Below are 22,391 nucleotides of genomic sequence, written 5' to 3'. Positions count from 1 at the left end.
TGACAGAATCTAACAACAACAACATAAGTGTGTGAAAGCTGGACAGTGAATAAGGAAGACCAAAGAAGAATTGATGCCTTTGAATTATGATGTTGGCAAAGAATATTGAATATACCATGGACAGCCGGAAGAACGAACAAATCCGTCTTGGAAGCAGTACAGCCAGAATGCTCCTTAGAAACAAGGATGGCGAGACTTCGTCTCATATACTTTGGACATGTTATCAGGAGGGACCAGTCCCTGGAGAAGGACATCATGCTTGGTAAAGTAGAGGGTCAGCAAAAGGGATGAAGGCCTTCAGTGAGATGGATTGACCTAGTGACTGCCACAGTGGTCTCCAACATAGTAATGATTGTGAGGATGGCACAGGACCGGGCAGTTTTTCTTCTATTGTATATAGTTGCTATGAGTTGGAACCGGCTCGATGGCACGTAACAACAACAGCAAAAAGATCTGTAGTGATTTTCTCTTTTTTAGCCTTATATTGGTAATTGCTTTTTCTTACCTTTTTCTGGATAACTAGCAATTTCATTAATCTTTCAAAGAACCAATTTTTTGCTTTGTTGATTTTCTTTATTCCCCTTTTTTTCTTTACATGTTATTTTTTTTTTTTTCTCTGCTCTTTTTTCTTTGGGTTTAATTTAGTGTTTTTTCCCCCTCCCACTTTGAGATAGATAGAAACCTAAATAGTAGATTTTCGGTCTTTCTCTAGCATATGCAGCCCATAAGTTGTTATATAGTTATTTTATTGTTACTTACGTCAAGATATTTTCTAATTTCTGTTGATATTTCTTCTTTGATCCTTTTTTTTTCCCCTGAAGAATGTTGCAGAATTTCCAAATATTGGTGTGAATTTTCTAGTCATCTTTCTGTCACTGATTTCTAGTTTAATTTCACTTAATGAGAACATACTTCATATGATTTCAGCCTTTGAAATTTGTTAAAATCTGCTTTATGTCCTGGCATATGGTCAGATTTGTTAAATGTTTCATAAACACTTGCAAAGAATGTGTATTCTCCAGTTACTGGGTGTAGTCTTCTAAATACGTCATTGAAGTCAAGCTGCTTAATTACGTTTAAATTTTTTATTTCCTTACTGATTGTTTTTGTCTATTTTATCATTTGTTGAGGTAAGTATGTTAAAATCTCCAACTGTGATTCTGGATTTGTCTATTTCTCCTTTCATATCTGTTAACTTTTGTTTTATAAATTTTGAAGTTGTGTTATTAGATGCACACAAATGTAGGAGTGTTCTATCTTCTTATTGAATCATTTGGAAATGTCCCACTTTATCTCTCAATACTTCTTTTTTTTAAATTTTTATTGTGCATTGGGTGAAAGTTTACAGAGCAAATTAGTTTCCAGTTCAATAATTTGTACGTAAAGTGTTCCATAATATTGGTTTCGTTTCCCACAATGTATTAGCACTCTTCCCATTTCCGTCCTAGATTCCGTTTCCCTTCATCCTGATTTTCTGTCCCTTCCTGCCTTCTCATCTTTGCTTTAGGACAAATGTTGCCCTTTTGATCTCCCATAATTGATTATTCTAAGGAGCACATTCCTCTCAGGTGTTACTGTTTATTTTATGGGTTTGGCTGAAAGATGGTCTCTGGGAATGGCTTCAGTTGCAGTTCAGAAGAGGGTCTTAGGGCATTAGTCTAGGGGGTTCCTCCAGTCTCTGTCAGACCAGAAGTCTGGTCTTTTTTGTGAATTTGGTTTTTTGCTCTATAATTTTTCTCCTGCTCTGTCTAGGACACTGTGTTGTGATCGCAGTCAGAGTGGTCGGTAGTGGTATTCAGGCACCATGTAGTTCTTCGGGTCTTGTGTACAGGTCATGTAGGCTGTGGTTGACATGGTCCATTCTCTTAATACTTCTTGTCTTAAAGTCTGCTTTATCTGGTATTAATACAGCTACACAAGCTTTCTTTTGGCTTGTGTTTATATCATGTATCTATTTTCATATTGCATTTTGATTTTGTTCCTGACTTTCCATCTTGAAAGACTTTTTTAAGACTTCAGACAAGTAAGCTGTTACAAACAGAATAAAACCAAACCAAACCCATTGCCGTCGAGTTGATTCCGACTCATAGCTACGTTATAGGACAGAGTAGAACTGCCCCATAGGGTTTCCAAGGAGTGGCTGATGGATTTAAACTGGCGACCTTTTGGTTAGCAACCGAGCTCTTAACCACTGTGCCACCAGGGCTCCCTTTTTACCTGTCATTTTTGTTTTTCAGCACAAAACCTAATAATGATTAAATAAAAATTACAACTTCATCAAAATTTATTGAATTTGTTGGAAGTGGGTTACCAGACTGTACTAAACTATTTTGGTTTTTTCTCCATTTCTGTTCCTTAGTGGCTGGCACACGTGTATCAGTCTCAAGGAATGATGGGTGCTGCAGAGATGTGTTACAGAAAGAGCCTACAAGTGGCTTCCCAGCAGGGCAGTTGGAGTGGGAAGCTCTCAAGTCTATTGAGACTAGCACTGCTTGCATTAGAAATCTTCATGGTAAGATAACATAATTATGTTAATGAAAAAGATGATTCTTTTTCTTCAGGATGAAAGCTTTTTCTCATAGTGATATCCTACTAAGTTCCTGTTGTTTCATTGTCTTCTAGTCTGGCCTCCTCGTAGACTGTATTTTGGGCCCTTGATGAACATAGAGTAACAAACCCATAAACCACAGCAGAATGTTGTAAATGTTTGGGGAAAAAAACAAATGTTGCAGTTTTAAAAGATGAACTATGACAATATGCATTCTTGTTTCTTGGTAATCTAAGTTGGAATTAACCCAAAGATACATATAATTAACATTTCAATCATTTCTGAAGTCAATTTGACATTCTGTGAAAAGAGTGACTAATTTATAACTTGACATCCTGCTCTCTGACACCAATTTGGAGATATTAATCTAAAAGCCTTATGTGCTGGTATGAGAAACTCTTCAAGATAAATATGTAACTAGGGGTGGGAGCTTCAGATTACATCACTTGTATGATATAATCTCATTTGACTATATGTGTATTTGGTGTATATTTTTAAGAATATACGTCTCTTTAAACATACCCTGCACGTGTGTGTGTGCGTGCGCGCATGCCTGTGCTCTTTTGGGCGCATAGAAAGACACAATGCTGTGGAAAGATATAAACGAAACTTAATGACAGTTACTGTGGAGAATGGAACTGAGGTTTTAAGGAATAGTGGAGGAGAATATTTCATTTTCTATCTATTGATTGTGTTTAAATTATTTGATCATATGTATATTACTTCTTTAATTAAAAGATAATGTCTTGTTCTTCCTGATTTGCATGATTAGAAGAAATTTTCCCAGACAGACCTGAATTATCTCTTGCTTTTGCCACAGTAACCCATTGCAGATGTGATTTATTCACATTAACTAGGCATTTTGACAAAGATATACAGGAATTAGGCAATTTTTTCGGCATTAGTGCCATTGCTACAGAGTATATTTAAGAGCTCCTTAGAGAAGGGACCGTATTTTGTTTACCCTTTCATCCTTGCTTTACCACCCTGGCTTGTATATAGGAGGTCCTCAATAAGTGGTTTTTGAATAAATGGACAAATAATAATGGTGGTCAAATTTGAGGTGACTGGGATGGAAAGAAGTAGTGGTTGAGAGTAATTGTACATCACCAAACATTTTATTTTGTTTGTCCCCTATTTATGTTTAACAGAGGTCTTTATGACTTGGTAACTGATGAGCTGTGGAAGCCACAGTACCAGTAGCATGCTCTTAAATATTTGAACTGGAGAAGTAGACACCCTTTTAGCCTAACTTATTACTTGTTAGTTTGTTAGTTAATAAATATTATTTGGTAGTGTGTTTTTTGTTGTTGTTTGTTTTGTTTTTAATGCTGGGATATTAAATATGACCTGGAATAAAACACATAAATAATAGCAAACATACACACAGCACTTAGTTTGTGCTATGCACTGTTGTGATTTGTGCTATGCATTGTTGTAAGTGATTTATACATATTTATTTAATAGTCACAATAACCTTATTTTACAGTTAAGGAAATTAAGGCACAGAAGGATAAAATAAATTGTCCAAGGTCACACAGCTAGGAAATAACAGCATGGATTTGAACCCAGGCAGGCTGGCTCCACAGTCAATGCTTTTATTCACTATATTAAAATCATAAGAAAGTGGGTTTTTTGTTGTTTGCTTGTTGGTTTCGAACTTTTAAAAATGGGTTTATTCAAGGCAAGAGATAAGGACTAATTTTAAAGAGTTGTGTGAATCTTGTTTAAAGATCTCTATTCTCTTCCTTCTCCAAAACATGTTAAAAACTTGATACATTATCTTCCTAAAACTTAGGTCTGTTCAAGTCTTTTCACTGTTAAAACGTATTAAATAGTTTTTCATTGCATGTGGAATAAAATTGAAACTCCTTAATTTGGCATTCCTATCCCTTTACAGATCGCTTTTCTTCCGTTTTTCCAGCCTGGTTTTCTGTCATGTGGTTCTGTTCACCCTGGATAACAGTCATGCTAGACTACTTGCTGCTCTTGGAATAAGCGCCTCTACTTACAGCTTCTGTGTCTTTTCTCACATCTCTCGTATCTAAAATATCTCCCGCTTCTCTTCTCTCCTGCCTTTGGTCTACCCACTGATGGCAGCTCAGATGCCCTCTCTTTCACAAAGTCTATTGTGTTAAGTACATGTTCTCTCCCACTAAACGTGAGCCCTTTGAAGACAAAAAATGTATCATTTAGTAGCGCTGGTGGTTAAGAGCTTGGCTGCTAACTGAAAGGTTAGCGGTTTGAACCCACTCAGCGACTCTGCAGGAGAAAGATCTGGCCATGTGCTCCTGTAAAGATTACAACCTAGAAAACCCTATGGGCCAGTTTTACTGTCTCATAGGGTTACTATGATTCGAAAACAGACTCAACAGTACCTAACAACAGCAGCACTCAGCATATGCCTTGTTCGCAGGAGGCAAAGAGTAAATATTTGGTGATCTGAAGCCAAGAGAATCATTTCTTTTTTATTTACTTCTGTAAAGATCTAAGGCATCCATAGTTCAGCCATTCACTCATTTATTCTTTCATTCATCTGTTGAGCACCTACTTTGTTGCAGGCACCACTTTAAGCACTGAGGATATGGCAGTGAGCAAACCAAATAAAAATCTCTGCCTTTGCAGAGCTAGCATTTCAGTAATACCCATAAACACCCCCCACCCCCCACCCCCAGCCCATTACCACCATAAAGTATTTCCCCTAAAAGCTTTGGTTCTGGTTCTGCCATTTACTCCCTGTGAAACCTTGAGCCAATTAAACTTAGAGCCCTTTTCCTTTTTTTATAATAGTGGAAATGATAATACCTATCTTGCCTTCTTGTGGAAATATCAAATGAAGTACAATTTTCAAGTACCTATGTAAATTTCAAAGCACTATCCAAATATAATTTTCTCTTGTTATAAGATTATCCAATGATTATTATAAAGGAATAAAAAGATGTTGCATTCCTATGGTAAATAGCTGGCAGTGTGAGGAGGATGGATATATTAAGACGAGACTTTTAGGAGAGGCTACTATATGTTTGTTCATATGTGATGGCATATGAACATGTTAAGCTGAAATGTTTGGCTAAGATTTCAGATTCCAGATGAGACAGTCAGATCAAGGTTCAGATTTTTGAAGTGGGCAGAGGACTAACCTATAAGAAGCTATAAAAGCAGCAGAAAAGTGGAGTTAGAGGAGGATTTTGTGAAGAAATTTCTTTGGACAGCACTGTTGGCCTTGTTGTGAGTAGCTCCTACCCCCATCCCCACCACACGTTTCCCCACACAGACACACACAAAGGTGAGAGATGGAGGCTTTGATGTGTGTCGTCTGAGATCCTGCAGTCACATACCTAGAAGCATATGGACAAGGTATCTGATACATGCCGCAGAAGCTGTGGCTCTCAGTCTGTGGTGCTGGAACAAAGAAAAAGAGAGTGACTACATGCTGCTAGGAGAGAGTGGCCAGCATAGGTGACTCCCAAAGGTGGGTAGGCATCTCTGCCTGAGGTACAGGATGGAGCAAGTGAAGGGGAGTTGCTGTAGCATGGGACCGGCAGCACTCCCAGAGTTTGTTAGAGTTAGGAATGAGTGTTGCCAAACTTTGATTTAATTTCTTTATCTCTTGTCTGTTTTGCACTTTTTTTCTCTATTGGGATTTCATTAAAAAATTTTATTTTCAGTCTTTCTCCTTTCCTTAGCTAGTTTCTGAAATGTAGAACTTTATAATTAGTCATGGTAAATTTGGTTTTGTGTATTTGGTAGACCAAAGGCTTACTAAATGATAGATTATTTTCTTTTAACAAATATTTTAGTGTTTTTAAAATAATATTTCCTCTTTGAAACTTTCCTTTATCCCAGTCTGCCCTGTTTTGTAGTTCCTTAAGGGAAGCCGTTAGGTCTTAATCATTTTTTAGTAATTATACTCTCTGAAGCATTCACACGGTGACTTGTGCAGGTAGATGCTCAGTAATGACAGTTGAATTGCATACTCCTAAAGTAAACATTGGAGCTCTGGTGGCGCAGTGGTTAAGAGTTCAACTGCTAACCAAAAGATTGGCAATTCAGATCCACCAGCTGCTCCTTGGAAACCCTGTAGGGCAGTTCTGCTCTGTCCTATAGGGTCACTATGAGTTGGAATTGACTTGACAACAACTGGTGTGGTTTTTTTTGTTTTTTAAAGTAAACGTGTCAAAAGCTTTGATTTAATATTTGTCTTAAATTTTTACAGGCTAATATTTCCAATGATCACTGGCAATCCTTGGTTCAAGAAGCTACAACTGAGGCCTTGAAGCTTTGCTTTTGTCCACTGGCTATTCTCGTACAAGCTTTGTTACAATTCAACCGCAAAATGGGGGCAAGGTATGAAGAATCTTTGTTCAGTTTTTTTCTTAGAAATGTTTTTTTCCCTCTCAGCCCTTTTAGGAAAAAAAAAAAAAAAAAATTCAAAGGAAGATTTGTAGTTAGTTTAAAAAACTTTGAGATTATTCATATATAACTTTGTAAAAACTGTTTCTAATAACCCAATAAGGGAGAAAATGAAGTCACATTTGTTTAAAAAAATAGCTAGGTACATAGGATAAGAGAGCGATTTGGCTTGACAGCATTTCAAGTGAAGAGACCTTGGAGTTTTTGCTCTCCACAGAGTTAGGATGAGCCAACAGTGTGTTGTGGCTTCTAGAAACAAAGAAACACAACCAAAAACACTGAAGTTCTGGACTACATTAAGTCCTTGCTAATGTAATAGCTATGAAAATGTAATAAATATTGAAGAGGCAGAGATGTATCGTTTGTAAATAATATGATTTTACAACTAGAAAATCCAAAAGGTTTTCAGATTAAAATATAAAAATTCTACGAATATTTTTATTAGAGAATGAGCATGGGGTAGGAATAAATTTAAAGAAAATGACTTAAAGATCATATGGATGAATAAACAGGGAAGAATATTTAAAATTCTGAAAGCAGTATCTAGTTCTAATAGATATAAGTATAATTCAAAGCAGCCATAAGTAAAACAGTGGTTTAGGAGTAAATATTACTGGAACAGAATAGGTATTATAGAAATAGAGCTTGCCCAAGCCTATTGCTGTCGAGTCAATTCTGACTTATAGTGACCCTATAGAACAGAGTAGAACTGCCCCATAGGGCTTCCAAGGAGCGGCTGGTGGATTCGAACTGCTGACCTTTTTTGGTTAGCAGCTGAACTCTTAACCATTGTGCCACCAGGGCTCCAGAAATAGAGCTTAATGCATGTGAATATGTGGCAAAGGACATGTCACAAAATAGGAATGAGGAAGAATAAGACACTATGGCTAACCAGCAATCCCATTCAAATTTATTTTTAGCCTTTTTTTTTAAAATTTTTTTTCCTGTGACTAATTTTACCAAGAAATGTTTTAGGCTATGCTTTAAACTTCCTAACAGACTCTTTCTGCTGATGCTCAGTGGGGCTTTAGCGACACCCTCCCTTAATCTCTCTCTGCCACAATGGCTATCACCCCCAAAACCAGCCCAAATAAACATATAGTCTAAGGAAAAAGTGTGCTTTCTATGATTCCTGTGCTAAAACATCTTGAAGGTGAGTGCTTTAGCTCCTGCTTCAAACCAATTGCTACCTGTAAGACTCTCCTATTTAGTAGTTTTGAAGTTACCAATATTTACGTTGTTCCTACCAGTACAGAAGTTATTGGAGTCATAGATGTTAGTAAATTAGGAAGGAAAAAACTAGAACACAGCTATAAGTCAGCCTTTTATTACATAGGTAAATATACTGTACATATCCTTGAAAACGTACACTAAAAGCCTAGTATTATACACTGAACCTCTAGTGTAGGTGTTAAACTTATTTCTTCTTGTCCCATTCTATATCACCTTTGTATTATTTATTGATTTATGTATTTTCTGCCTATTTTCTTTTCCAAAATGATTACAAGTGGACACTGAGAAGTGCTTATAAAAGAAGAGCCTTTTCCCCATTCTATTTGAAAGGAGCCTTAATTTACTTATCTGCAAAAAGGGAATAACAATAGTGATGTACCTTATAAGGTTATGAATATTAAATATGACCATATGTGTAGAACATTTAGCATAATACCTAGCACATAGTGAGCACTTAATGTTAACCATTATTATTACCATTTTAGTTATCTGAATAAATCCGTGAAGTAATATGATATCATATCTATAAAAATAAAAGAAAGAATTATGCAATGTGTGTGATACTAGTATATGAAACATATTAATTTATATGCTTTGGACTAAATATAAATATCTTTTCCACAGGGAGACACGGCGACTTTTGGAGAGAGTAGTATATCAACCCGGGTATCCCAAATCTGTTGTGTCAACTGCTCGTTGGTACCTATTGAGACACTTATATGCCAAAGATGACTATGAGCTAATTGATGTAAGGCATTGGTTATTTAAAATATTTCATTCAGACATAAGGGTTTTAGAGCTATTTTTCAAAATTATCCACTTTATAATTGGATTTTAAAAAAAATGAACATGTGTCTTTTTTGGCCAACTACAATGTCTACTGTTGCACCTATTGAAAGTAGAGAAACATTTATTATGCACATGACTTAGAGGTTAAATATATATAGTTTTTATCGTACCATGAGTTAATTATGAAATCCTCATTTGGATATTGGAATAGAACACAAGTTGGGGCTCCTTGGCATAAGTAAACAAGACTGTTAAGGCTATGTTTAAAAATAATTTAATGTAGATTCAGCCTCTACATATGCAAGATTCCTTTTTTGGGGGAAGCTACACTCATTTTTTTTTTTTTTTTTTTAAGAGCATAACCATTTTAAAGCCAGAAACTAATAACAACTACTGAGGGTCTAGGGTGGTGGTTTAGAACCTTGATCAAGATTCATGATCAGTTGTGAAGTATGTTGTAAGTATTGCATACTAACCATAGGTGGCAAATGGTTGTGCGTGTCTTTTCCTGTAATAAAATAGAGCAGATTCATTCCTTACATACCTCTCTATCAATGCACTTTTTAAGCTTTCTTAAGTGAGAGAGAAGGGTAGAATTACAAGGGGGTTGCCTAATTCGTGGTGTCGTATCTGTGAAGCATGCAGTGTGAACATGACAAATTTAAAAGTCAGCCATCAGATGTACTAAGGTTTATAAAAAGTTGAGAACTACTGGTCTGAAGCCCTTTTCTATTAGAAGTTATAGCAGTACAAACGTACAACCATCTACACTCAACCTGAGGTAGTAACCAAGAATCAACTTTTTCTCTCTCTAGACGTTGCCAAGTGATCCCTGGAGTGTAATTGCCCGGGTTGAGAACAACTAACCAGTGATAACCTGTAGATAATACGTGCTTACTATGTGATATGTAGAATTAGAAAATAGATAAAGGTGCTAGGTCCTGGCTGTGGTATTTTTAATAGCCATTGCAGTGCAGGCAAATAGATAGGATGAGGTTAAGAGGTAGCAAAATCTAATGGGATGTTCATTGGTAGAAATCTGGATACATAAGAGGGAAATACCCAGCCAGGGGTTCACTATAAAGTGACTTTTATTATATTATCTTTGAAAAAATTATTTTACTTCTTCCTTGCCTTTTCTATAAAATGCGTGTGACCAGTTCTACTCTACTTCTCATGGATGGATCTGAGAATTAAATGAGATATGCATCTAAAATTCTTTTGAAAAAATAAAGTACTGTAATGGACACAGGAAATCGGAGGTGGAAAGGGGGAGTGTGCTGTCACATTATAGGGATAGCAACTAGGGTCACATAACAACGTGTGTATAAATTTTTGTATGAGAAACTAACTTGAGCTGTAAACTTTCACCTAAAGCACAAATAAAAAAACAAAGTACTATAAAAATATATTGAGTTAAGATCTTATAACTGTAGCCAACAATTTTAAAAATACAATGAAAACGAAAAGCTTTTTTTAAAAGCTACCACATTTGAAATACTCTTTTCCCTTCCTTCAGTAAAACATACAATATTAAAAAATATATTAAAACAATGCCTGGAAAAAGGCATTATAATGAACATATTTCAAACCAAACAGATACAACTTATATGAATGTTGAGAGACAATTCTCCATGGCTTTCTTGAATTTCTAAACATCTTGTGAGCAAAGGGCCTGACTGCTCTTTGTTCCAGACTGTCTTTTCAAGGGTGTTTGTATGGTGAACAGCCTTGGGAGCTATAGTGCCCCCCGCCCACCGAACCAAGGGTAGACATGCTTATTATTCATTATAAAAGATTCAAAACTCGTAGGCTCAGAATTCCTCTCTTGTAATGCAGCTTCCTGCATGTGTCAGCAACCATATGGGCTGATGTCACTGTTGTGAGAGACTTCAAATACAAGGGGGAACTGATGCAAATATGCTGATGCTCATGCTGCTTGCTGTACCATGAGGAATAAAGTCCTTTGTCTCTGACCCAGGAGTCCCATGTCATGTGACAGGATCCATGGAACTGTGACAGGCTAACTTGTTAGCTTGCACATAGAGTAAAATCTCAGACACGTCACAGTTCTTGACAATAAATGACCAAAAACTATCTTAGTAATTGAATGAACAGGTGACAGTGAATCTTTTAGTTTATGGAATTGGTAGAAATCCTAGAAAGATTTTTGATAAAGCCTAGAAATAGGACCTAGATCTGAGTTGCAGTTTTAAAGGAGGGCAAAGTCATTCGGGCAGTTCTATGTATAAAATGATCATTTTGGGTAAGGGTTTAGAGTTGACAATATTGTAAACAAAGCCACCAAACAAAACCTTTAAGTTTAAACATTGCTGACAGTGGTAACAACCAACACATTGGCATCTATACTAATTCAACATTTGAATAAATTGTGCTGCTCTCTGGCAGTAGCTTTGGTTGAACAATTGATTTCAGCAAAATTGACTGAAAGATTGTACTTAGTCATAGTTTGATATGCCTTTTCACGACTGCCAACCTAGGAATGGCTTCTGTGAAAGTAAATGGAGAGAGATTGTTAAGAAACAAAATAATAATGTTTCTGTGTGTGATTTCCTACAGGTGCTAGTAAACAATGCCAAAACTCATGGAGATACAAGAGCACTGGAACTGAATGAGAAACTGTCCTCACAGTAACAATGGATTATTTTGTAGTAAGCAAGCAAAGAAAAGGCTATAAGAATGACACAATGAATCAAGACTTTCCTTCAAAGCAGTGTTTTCTTTAGACTATAGTTATAATCAACTACTCTTTTCCTTTTTAAATCTAAGGAAGCGGAAATCTTAAACTAAGGATATAATTTTCTGTTAACTTTTAATCTAACTTTAATCTGTAAAACATCTTTGATTTTGGAAAGTCCGTAATGAAAGGAAAACCATGATTCCCTTAGTTCCTCAGCAGTTATTTGTAAACCATTGTTTTCTGCATTATCCATGGTGCACAATAGGATGTCTTTTTTTGTAATCCCTTAAAATAAAGCCTTAATAGCATTTTCTAAAATGCAAGAGCAGATTGGCACAATGTAGAATTTTCATTTGTTAAAAAGTAATTTAAAAAATTAAATTCCTTCTATGAATACTACATTTCAGCAGACTAACTCATCATAATATCTAAATAATCTTGTAACCTGTTTTGCTAGTGGTTCATTTTAGATGCTATTGAAGAAGCATAATATAAATGTTGGTGAGGTTTAGACTGCTAATGGATTTGTTTCTATAATTCAGAATACTCAGGTGTGTGAGTACATTAAAAAACATTAAATGGAATGTTTTGGACAGTAATGCTGACAATATTTAACCGATCATGCAATTATTTCAATTATGAAAAGACTGAAATGTCTTAAATAAAAAAAAATACAGCGTCTTGTTTTCTTTATAGTAGCAATATCAGATGTAATCTCTAAATTTCAGATTTTAAAATCTGAAAGCACAGTTATCTATTTTATTTCATTTTTTTCCAAGAACCCTTTACTTTTTAGATTTGAAGAAGCGGTCATTTACTTTGGATTTTACTTTGGTTTTTAGAAATGTTTTCAAATGTTTACATTTATTATTTATTGTGTGAAAAAGGATGTGGTTGTATATTTTATGTGTGTATTTTTTCTAAACCACCACCTTCACAATGTTAATTACTTTGTGAGATAGTATAAATGGAAAATACTCTGTAATTAAGATGTACTTCAAAGGTTAATCTATTGAACTGAACTGTAAATTGGTAAATCTCAAATTTGGCTGAACATTATAATCATCTGAGATGATTTAAAAGAATTCAGACCAATGCAATCAGAATCTTTAAGGATGGGGCCTAGGACTCTACATTTTAAAGGAATGCCTAAGGGATTCTACTGTCCATTCAGGTTTGTGAACCACTGGACTAACCCAATGAATGATGTATCTTCCCTTATTTGTTTAGCAAGATCAAGCACATGCCGTTCTCTGCCTATTTCTTACTTATGCTGACACTGTCACACTGATTCAGTGCTTTTAACAGCCTTGCCCACAGACTTAGCCAGAGAGGCACTGCAAAAGGCTGTCCATGCAGCCATGGTGCCTCTACCTCTCATTTCCTTAGTAAAACGCTTCAGCCTTTGCTTCCGGAATGTTTTGGCTCCATCAGAACATTTAGGATTCAGTTCTTGTCCTCCATCTGCTTTCTGGCGTGTCTCTTGCTTCCCAAGGTTACTTCCACCTAGATTGTGGACTTAGTTAGCCTTTGCTCCAGGCAAGGCTAACCAAATCAAGGGGTAAACTTTTGACTCCTTTGCCCAATTCTGGCTTCCACAGACCTCAGATCTAGATATTCTAGAAAGGAAGATTGGAAAACCGTCTCAGGTAATTCTTTTTTGCATGGAGGTACTCACATCCTCTTAACTTTTGTTTGCTGCCTTTTCTTCAAACTGCTGCCCAGTTACTAATAATTTTTATATAGCTTACTTTGTGCCAGACATGGGCTAAGTGTTTTAAACATTGTCATTTAATCCTACTTCATACAGGAGAGTGGTATTAAATAGCCTGCTTAAAGCAAAGAAAATTTGAGGTGAATCAATGTTACCAGATTCTAGAGACTTTAAAAGTACTCACAATTTTCCTTCAGAATTTATACATCTTTAATTAGAGAAATTAGATCAAAACTTATTTCCCAAAGTACCAGTATTTAACATTCATATTAAAGTACTTATTTTTGTTTTTATTTGAGAATCAGTGTATTTTCTGCTAAATTTTATCTACCATTTAGTTATTCTTGATTAATTAGATTTTCATAGACTAGTTTGACATCTGATAAACATTTCCTGGTTTTTTATAGACTAGTTTGATAATCTAAAACATGCATTTCAGCTTATAAATGAACTTTTGGAACAATCTGGTTTTTTTTTGGGACCACTTGTCATGTCTCTTGAAGTGGCCCTGGCATTCATTTCTGGTCAGAAAAACCAAAAACCTTAATTTAAAATGCTGCACTCTTTTTTTCACTTTACAAAATGATTTGTTAGCAAACTTCCTTTAATTTGGGAATCTTCAAAGAACAGGATTGGACAGAAATGCTCTGGTTGTACATTAAAGGAATTAAAAGATGTACTTAAAAAAGTATGGAATATTAGGTAAATATTTACATGTATGTAATATAAATATAAAAGGATACATGTTTGGTTTCTCCATAGAAACTTTGAATCTACTTTGGGAAAATTATATAGGAACACAAAAATAAAGCATATTTTGATGTACGAGTTATGTGACTTGTAGACCCATTTCAATTTTTGCACATTAAAAAAATATGAAAACTTTGTTTTGTTAAAGTTGATCCTTGTCTTTCTACAAGTCTTCCTTTATCGAACTTTTTAGGAAACTTCTCAGGTGCCCGTGCTGCTCATTATAAGGCATAACAATCAGCTGCTGCTTGTAAATTGACCCCAGTTTTCAGGAAGGGTTTTGTGCTTTGATTTTTACTTTAAGAAAATGCATTTGTGTATCATATACAGGTATAATTATTGTGGTTCCAAATTTTTCCACATTTTTCTATTAAGACTTTTCATATAGATGAAGTAAAAAATCAGAAAATTCCCTTATTTAGAATATGTGCCTTATTTTGGTTTAGAAAATACAGTCACTTAAAATATACTTAAAGACCACTCATGGTGTCTAGCTGTCCCTGTGCTATATAATAATGTTTTTCCTTTCTTTGGCTGGTTGAATAGGAATTTTAAAATAGCAGTATTTTAAATTCTAATCTACCTAAATAAATACCCTACACAATTATAATTTTTCAGTAAATATTAAATTATCTTTAGACCTCAGTATGTCTTGAAGTAGGAAACTTGGAGTTAGTTACATCTTTAATAAATAGCTGTTAAGAAACATTTGAAATATTTGAACTTAAAAATACCTGTTTGTTTGAGTTTGGGGAAATGGTGCCAAGAGAGGGATAATTAAATTGAAGGACCCACTGAAAGAAGGGCTTGGTTCTACCATACATCACTGGATTGTTGCATGTCATGATCTTTACTGAGTTTGGATCAGTGTAAAAGTTCATTCTGGCATCATTCTTCACCACATGCTTTCCCTGTGTATAATACCTATTACAAAAACATACTTGAATTAATATTTCTGTAAAGAAGAAGAGTAATGAAAAATATCTTGCATTTTGAATGGTTATGTGACTGGATAAGTCTTACCTTTTGGCCTTTAGTTTTTGTGTGATTTGTAAAATCAGGGTTTTGAGTGGTTAATACACTCAGCTGCTAACGAAAAGGTTGGAGGTTCAAGTCCACCCAGAGGTGCCTTGGAAGAAAGACCTGGCAATCTGAAAAATCAGCCATTGAAAACCCTATAGAGGCCAGTTCTATTCTGACCCATTTCGGGTAGCCAGGAGTTTGAAACAACTTGACAGCAACTGGTACCACCAGTAAGGTCCCAAAATTTTTCAAAGTTATAAATAAGCTGAAACTAAATACTGAAATAAACGTGATGCAGCAACTGTGACGCAGCAACTCTGGTTTCCACTCAGTCAGGGTAGAAACTATTTCCAAAGGTCCCTATGCATAGAAAGAGGTGGGTAATCAGGTCTAAGTACTGATACCCTGAGAAGAAAAGTAGTCCTACACTCAGAGAATATTTGAATGGAGGCCAGCATCTATGAATGGTTGAATGTAGTTACATGTGCCTGCTACATACCAAAGGAGCCCTCATTGCACAGTGGTTAAGTGCACTCAGCTGCTAACCAAAAGATTGGTGGTTGGAACCCATCAGCCACTCCATGAGAGAAAGATGTGGCAATCTACTTCCGTAAAGATTACAACCTTGGAAACACTATGGGGCAGTTCTACCCTGCCCTGTAGGCTTGCTATGAGTCAGAATCCACTCAAAGGCAATGGGTTTGGCTACATGCCAAACAAATCATACTTTATACAGAAAGACCAAAACCAAACCCATTGCGGTCAAGTTGATTCAGACTCATAACGACCCTATAGGACAGAGTATAACCGCCCTGTAGGGTTTCCAGGTAGCAGCTGGTGGATTTGAACTGCTGACCTTTTGGTTAGCAGCTGAGCTCTTAACCACTGCGCCACCGGGGCTCCATACAGAAAGACCACCTACACTAAAACATACACATTGTGTGCAGGTTCTATCTGACTCCCAGGTGGCTTAAATAACTTGAGTCTTTTAAGATTCTGCCTTGTTAATGCCATTTTCTCCCCTTTGATCACATAAAGTATGGTCATTCCTTAATCTCTATGGAGAAAAGATGCTGCGTAGTTTAGTACAATCAGGAGGTTTTTTTTTTTTTTCTTTTTTTGGAAAACCACTACATGCTGGTTTAAAAATTCTAATCTTATTCTGCTATTTAAAAGATCAAGAAAGGGAAAATAGTGTACACATAGCCTTTACATACATTCAGTCTTCAGAAGTTAGAAAGTCAGGTGGTATGGAAAAATAGAACCAGGTTTTATCTTTGTAGACTGAGTTGTGTGTTTTCTTGCCTATATGCATTCCTGGCAGTGTCAATTCCTCTTGTGTTTGGGACAAACCTGCCTCTAGGCACAAGAGAAACACCAGATAGAGGAGAAGGCTCTTCGTGTATAAAGAAGATGGAGGGTAGGCAGAGGGGAAAAGTGCTGGGAAGGCAAATTTATACTTTTTCTAAGTATAAATTTAAGTGTAAGTTATAAGCAGTTTCTGTAAGGTAGAAATAAATATTTTATCTTTCCAAATTGCCTGTGGCTGGCCCTACAGTGCCTCATAACAAGTGCTATTTATATGATTGGAAGGCCTTTCTGTCTAAGAAGTAGGTTCAGAGTAAATAATTTATTTACCAACTCAACCCAGATTCTCAATAAGCAGTGGTGAATACTTTGTGAACATCAGGAAATATGTAGGCTGCAGTAAGCTCTCGTGCAAATCAAGTAGCTTCTACGAAAGTCCAAGTTAGAGCTAGCTTTGCAAAGGATCTGCATACCATGCCAGCTAACCATTTGCTTTGGCAGAGGAGGTGTTTGTGCTTATGAGGTGGTACATATTACACAGGGCTTCAACAACCAAGAACTTACAGGCAGGGGTAGGCTGAATGACTACTACATGCCAGGCTATAATCTATTTAACTCCCATATAAGTGATTTAAAGTAGATATTATCCTCATTTTACAGACAAAAAAGTAAAGGAGGGGGCTAAGATGAACTTTTCTGAAATTGTCTATATTCTTAAGCAGGTAGAATCTAGCCCCAAAGATCAGTAATTTCTGATGCAATTGTTAATTTTTTGTCAATATAATTGCTGTCACCTCAAAGAAATGTAAAGGAGCTGAAGTATATGTCTTCGAGACTGACTCAGTCATCCTACCAAGGTATATTCAGATGCAACCATTTTCCTGATGGCACTATCTGAATTCTAGGAGGAACCTAGGAGGAAGGAAAGCTTCTCCGAAGGACTAACTTTACAAATTTAAACCTGTGCAGTGATAATGAATATTCCACCCTTGTTAGATTTTGAACTTGACGGAGACTGGTGTCTGAGATTGACTTGAGCCAATTGTTTTAGTTAATCTTGATAACAATAAACACATCAGTTCTTGATTTTCTCTTTAGCCTTTTACAACCTCCATCAGCATTCCTTTAGTTCTCTCAGTTCTTAGGTACCTTACCTCTTTCTTAGTTTTGAAGGACTTTGCTCTTCCTAGTTATCAGTCAATCCCTGCAGAGGATGTAGTTGATTAAAGCTCATGGGTGTGTGTTTATTCCTTCTTTATTTACTCTTCTACCTATCCACCCATCATGCATTTTCTGAGGGTTTTGTGTTGGGTGTTGTGAATACTTTAAAAGTTTTAAGTGCTAGGTAATAGAATTTAGGCATAGAGACTAGGTTCCTTGTTATAGGAGTTGCTTTGGGGTGGTAAGAGTGGGATTTGTCCAGCACATTCTGCATGCCTCCATATGGGCTTCCCCACTTGACCTGAATATTTCCCATGTGAATATAGTGTGTTACATTTTTGGAGAAGCAGCTTCTAGTAGGATACTAATGGCGTCTACTTGCAGTAATGGTGGTTCGGTTTGCTTCAATGGCCAGGACTTAGGAGGAAATATTCTTCACTGGACATTGGCATCAATGTCCGTAATGCTTCTTCAGCCATTAGCCTCCCTCCCCAGAGACAATAGAAAGAAGTGCTTTTAAAGTAGAGGAATACTGTAATTCCTTGTTACAATTTTGTTCCAGGAGAAATCTATATTTTGCACTTCCCTCTGCTTTGACTTGCTAAAATTATTGCAAGCCAGAGTATTTCTTCCCATATGTAGTACAGGGACATTTTTTAACTCAAGTGTTTTTAGATACTGATCTGAATCATGTTTGGATGAAAGAGTACCATGGAACTTGTCTTTCTTTCCCCATAAAATTTGAAAGCTCTGTTTATTATCATTAATTACTACCATTTATCAAGTACAGTACCCGTTTTGTATCAGACACTGCATTAGATAGTCTGCATATATTTAGAGAAATAGCATACCATAATGTTTAAGAGCAAATTCTCTGAACTGCTAGGTTCAAGTTCTGGCTCCACCTCTTATCAGCAATATGACCTTGGATAAGTTACTAAACCTTTCTGTGCATCAGAAATAGACATCTGTTTTGAGGATTAAATGGGTTAATCTATGTAGCATGCTTAGGGTAGTCTCTGATACCTGGTAATAGCTCAATAAATGCTACTTCTAATTCTTCCAACAGAGTCCCTGGGTGGCAAAAATGGTTAAGAGCTCCACTACTAGCCAAAAGGTTGGCGGTTTGAACCCACCCAGAGGCGCTTTAAAAGACAGGCCTGGTGATAGGCTTTAAAAAGTCACAGTCCTTGAAAACCGTGTGGAACAATTCTGCTCTGTACACATGGGGTCGCCATGAGTCAGAACTGATTCGACAGCAACTAACAACAACAAACATTCTTCCAACATCCTATAAATGAGGTATTGTTATCCCCATTTTAAGATGAGGAAACTGAGAAAGGAAACTGAGACTCAAAGAACATATCCAAAGTCACACAGTTAGTGATTGGCAGCACTGGGTTTAAACTCAGAGCCATTAGACCTCAAGACCTACACTTGGTCCACTTGCTTACACTGAAAGAATTTAACAAAATCAGAGGACTGGGTTTAAGAAATGCAATCAATGACCACATTATTGATGATTGTGTTCTTCTGTGACTTGCCTGTTCTTAGATACCTAGCCTTTGCCTATTTTTGAAAACTATTCGATATAATTTTCATATTGACTTCTAAGAGTTGTTCGATTACTTGGGATATTAACCTTTGTTCTAGCATGACATTTGATTTCAAAGGACACTTAGTAGTTTAAGCCATTAAATTAAATCCTGCTATGAAAATTCCCCTGGTTTGTAGACTTGACACTACATGTAGATTATTAATAACAGTAAATCAAGATGTTTCATACAGTTAAAAAATTTAGAGAGGTGGGGATTGGTCAAAAATCTGGGGAGGTGAGGCCAAGATGGCAGAGCAGTCAGACGCTTCCTGTGATCCCTCTTACAACAAAGACCAAAAAAAAAAAAAACTAGTGAATTGTTTATATATGACAATCCAGGAGCCCTGAACATCAAAGACAAAGTTGAGGAATTGGACTGAGCAGCAGGGTGAGGGAGAGATGGTTCAGAAGCAGCAAGGAGTTGCCAGACCGGACCTGGTTGGCACCAGCACCCTGCAGGCTGGATTGGCTGGTGCACAAGTGGTGAGGCAAGCAGTGGCGCTCGGGACGTGTTTTCTACATCGAGAGAGATCGGCTGGTGGAGAGTCTACTCAACCCTTCAGAACCAGTGAGAAACGACGCTCAATTGGCGAAAGATAAGTACAAAGTGTCTAACCTACCATGCAGATCAAACCACCCACCCCTTTTTGGGAAGTACCTCTCTCCCATTTACCTGCCCCCTGCCCACTCTGCTCCAGGTCCTGGGCCGGCTTCAGTGATTTCTGTGCCCCCCTGGGCTAGAAGTAGGACCTGTCATGCACCCTGAGCAATTCTCCTGGCTTTGGAGAGGGAACAAATTAACAAACAGGAAAAAATAATCTGCCAGCTCCCCTAAGCCGTGAACGCAGGGCAGGCACAGCCCTTTTGCCTAGGCATAGGTATAAGGGGTCACGGTCTTTGAATGCCTTTTCCCCCCTGCATAGACCTGAGTGGGCCTATTTCAACAGCGTAGGCCCTCATTAGCACAGTACAACAGGGTATATATACCTGAAGCCTATTTTCAACTCTATCACCTATAAGAGGGAGTGGCAGATTCATGACATTTAACACTGCTCTGCCCATTAAGCCAGGTCTTCACCTATCCACATCAAGGGTCTGAGGACTGGTGGCCCAATCCACTCCACTGAGCCACTTGCAACAGGGGTCCCAAAATAAGTGGTGCCTCCCAGTCCTTACAGCCAACAGCATTGGGTGCTGCAAAACCCACCCACCTACACACTCTCGGAAACAGGGACATGCCTTCCACCCATACACTCGGGCAGCTGTCAGCCCCTTGCCTTGCTCAGAATATAACCCACTACTGCAGCCAGTTACCTGTGCCTACTCGAATCACCCCTGCCCATCTAGGACTGTAGGTGGGAGCCTGCACCACACACTCGGTGACACCTGAGCCGAATCCACACAGGAAAAGTAAATGGACTCCTGGGCTTACATACCTAGTAACAGCTTTAGCCACCTGCAGACAGGACGTGAGATCTTCAAAGATGTCAATAATCAAACTAGCTCAAATGAGCCACCTATTTGGGTATATCAAAACAAAACAAGAAGCTAGGACACAGTAAGCAAACATAAAATAAATATAATAACTTATTGATGGCTCAGAGACAACAGTCAATATAAAATCTCATAAAGAGGCAGACCATGATGGCTTCAGCAAGCCACCAACACAAAGAATCAAGAAGTTTTCTGGAGGAAAAGAACTCCTTGGAATTACCGGAGGTAGAATACAAAAGATTAATATACAGAGCTCTTCAAGATATCAGGAAGAAGAACATGCAAAATGCAGAACAATCCAAGGAACACACAATCAAAGCAATAGAGGAACTTAAGGTTATACGAGAGCATAATGACAAATTTAACAGCCTGCAAGAATCCATAGAAAGCAAACAGAAATCCAAAAGATTAACAATAAAACTTCAGAATTAGACAACTCAATAGAAAGTCATAGGAATGGAATTGAGGCAATGGAAGTTAGAATTAGTGAGATTGAAGATAAAGCACTTGACATTAACTTATTTGAGGAAAAATCAGATAAAAGAATTTTAAAAGATGAAGAAACCCTAAGAATTATGTGGGACTGTATCAAGAGGAATAACCTATGAGTGATTGGAATACCAGAACAGGAGCAAGAGATAACAGAAAATACAGAGAGAATTGCTGAAGATTTGTTGACAGAAAACTTACCTAACATTGTGAAAGATGAGGAGATAGCTATCCAAGAAGCTCATCAAACCCCACACTAAGTAGATCCCAAAAGAAAGTCACCAAGACATATTATAATCAGACTTCCCAAAACCAAAGATAAAGAGAGCATTTTAAGAGTGGCTAAGGATAAACAAAAAGTCATCTACAAAATAGAGTCAATAAGACTAAGCTTGGACTGCTCAGCATAAACTATGCGGCAAGAAGGCAATGGGATGACATATATAAAGCCTTGAAGGAAAAAAATTGCCAGCCAAGAACTATGTATCTAGCAAAACTGTCATTCAAATATGCTGGCAAAATTAGGGCATTTCCAAATAAACAGAAGTTTCAGGAATTTGTAAAAACAAAACCAAAATTACAAGAAATACTAAAGGGAGTCCTCTGGGTAGAGAATCAATACATCACATAACAACTCAAGACTAGCATACACAACAGAACAACCAGGTAATAACTCAGATAGGGAAGTCACAAAAATAAATTAAAAAAAAAAAAACACTGAAAATAGGGAAACAGAGTCATCAATATGTAAAAGATGGATGACAACCTTAAAAAAAATGTAGTCATAGATCTTTCATATGGAGAGGAAGTCAAGGTGATATAAAGAAATAAAAGAGGGGTTTAAACTTAGAGAAATAGGACTAAATATTAACATAACCATAAAGGAAACTAACAATCCTACACATCAAATAAAAAACAAGAAAAACATAAAGAATCAGCAAATACAAAATCAACAACAATGAAAAAGATGAAAAGAAAATACATAAAGAAAAATGACTCAGCATAGAAAATTAAGTGGTACAAATAAACTGTGAACAACACAAAAAAAAAAGACATCAAAATGATAGCACTAAACTCAAACATATCAATAATTATGCTGACTATAAATGGACTAAATGCACCTATAAAGAAACAGAGAGTGGCAGAATAGATTTAAAAAAAAAAAAAAAAA

General features: G+C 36.7%; 1 protein-coding gene across 5 annotated transcripts in view; it reads left to right on the top strand.

Moving 5' to 3' along the window:
* Window positions 1–15,109, top strand: part of SKIC3 (SKI3 subunit of superkiller complex) — a 108,533-nt gene extending 93,424 nt beyond the window's left edge. For all 5 annotated transcript variants that reach the window (XM_023730124.1, XM_023730125.1, XM_023730122.1 and 2 more), the window contains 4 exons: window positions 2,360–2,512; window positions 6,765–6,895; window positions 8,819–8,942; window positions 11,564–15,109. In XM_023730124.1, coding sequence (XP_023585892.1) covers window positions 2,360–2,512; window positions 6,765–6,895; window positions 8,819–8,942; window positions 11,564–11,638 — 483 coding nt within the window. In that variant the 3' untranslated portion in view covers window positions 11,639–15,109. The remainder of the gene's footprint in view (window positions 1–2,359; window positions 2,513–6,764; window positions 6,896–8,818; window positions 8,943–11,563) is intronic.
* The last annotated feature ends 7,282 nt before the right edge of the window (window positions 15,110–22,391 follow it).

Source organism: Trichechus manatus, unplaced genomic scaffold (assembly GCF_000243295.1).
Source record: "Trichechus manatus latirostris isolate Lorelei unplaced genomic scaffold, TriManLat1.0 scaffold00032, whole genome shotgun sequence".
Taxonomy (NCBI): domain Eukaryota; kingdom Metazoa; phylum Chordata; class Mammalia; order Sirenia; family Trichechidae; genus Trichechus; species Trichechus manatus.
This window is presented reverse-complemented; position numbering and strand designations above follow the sequence as displayed.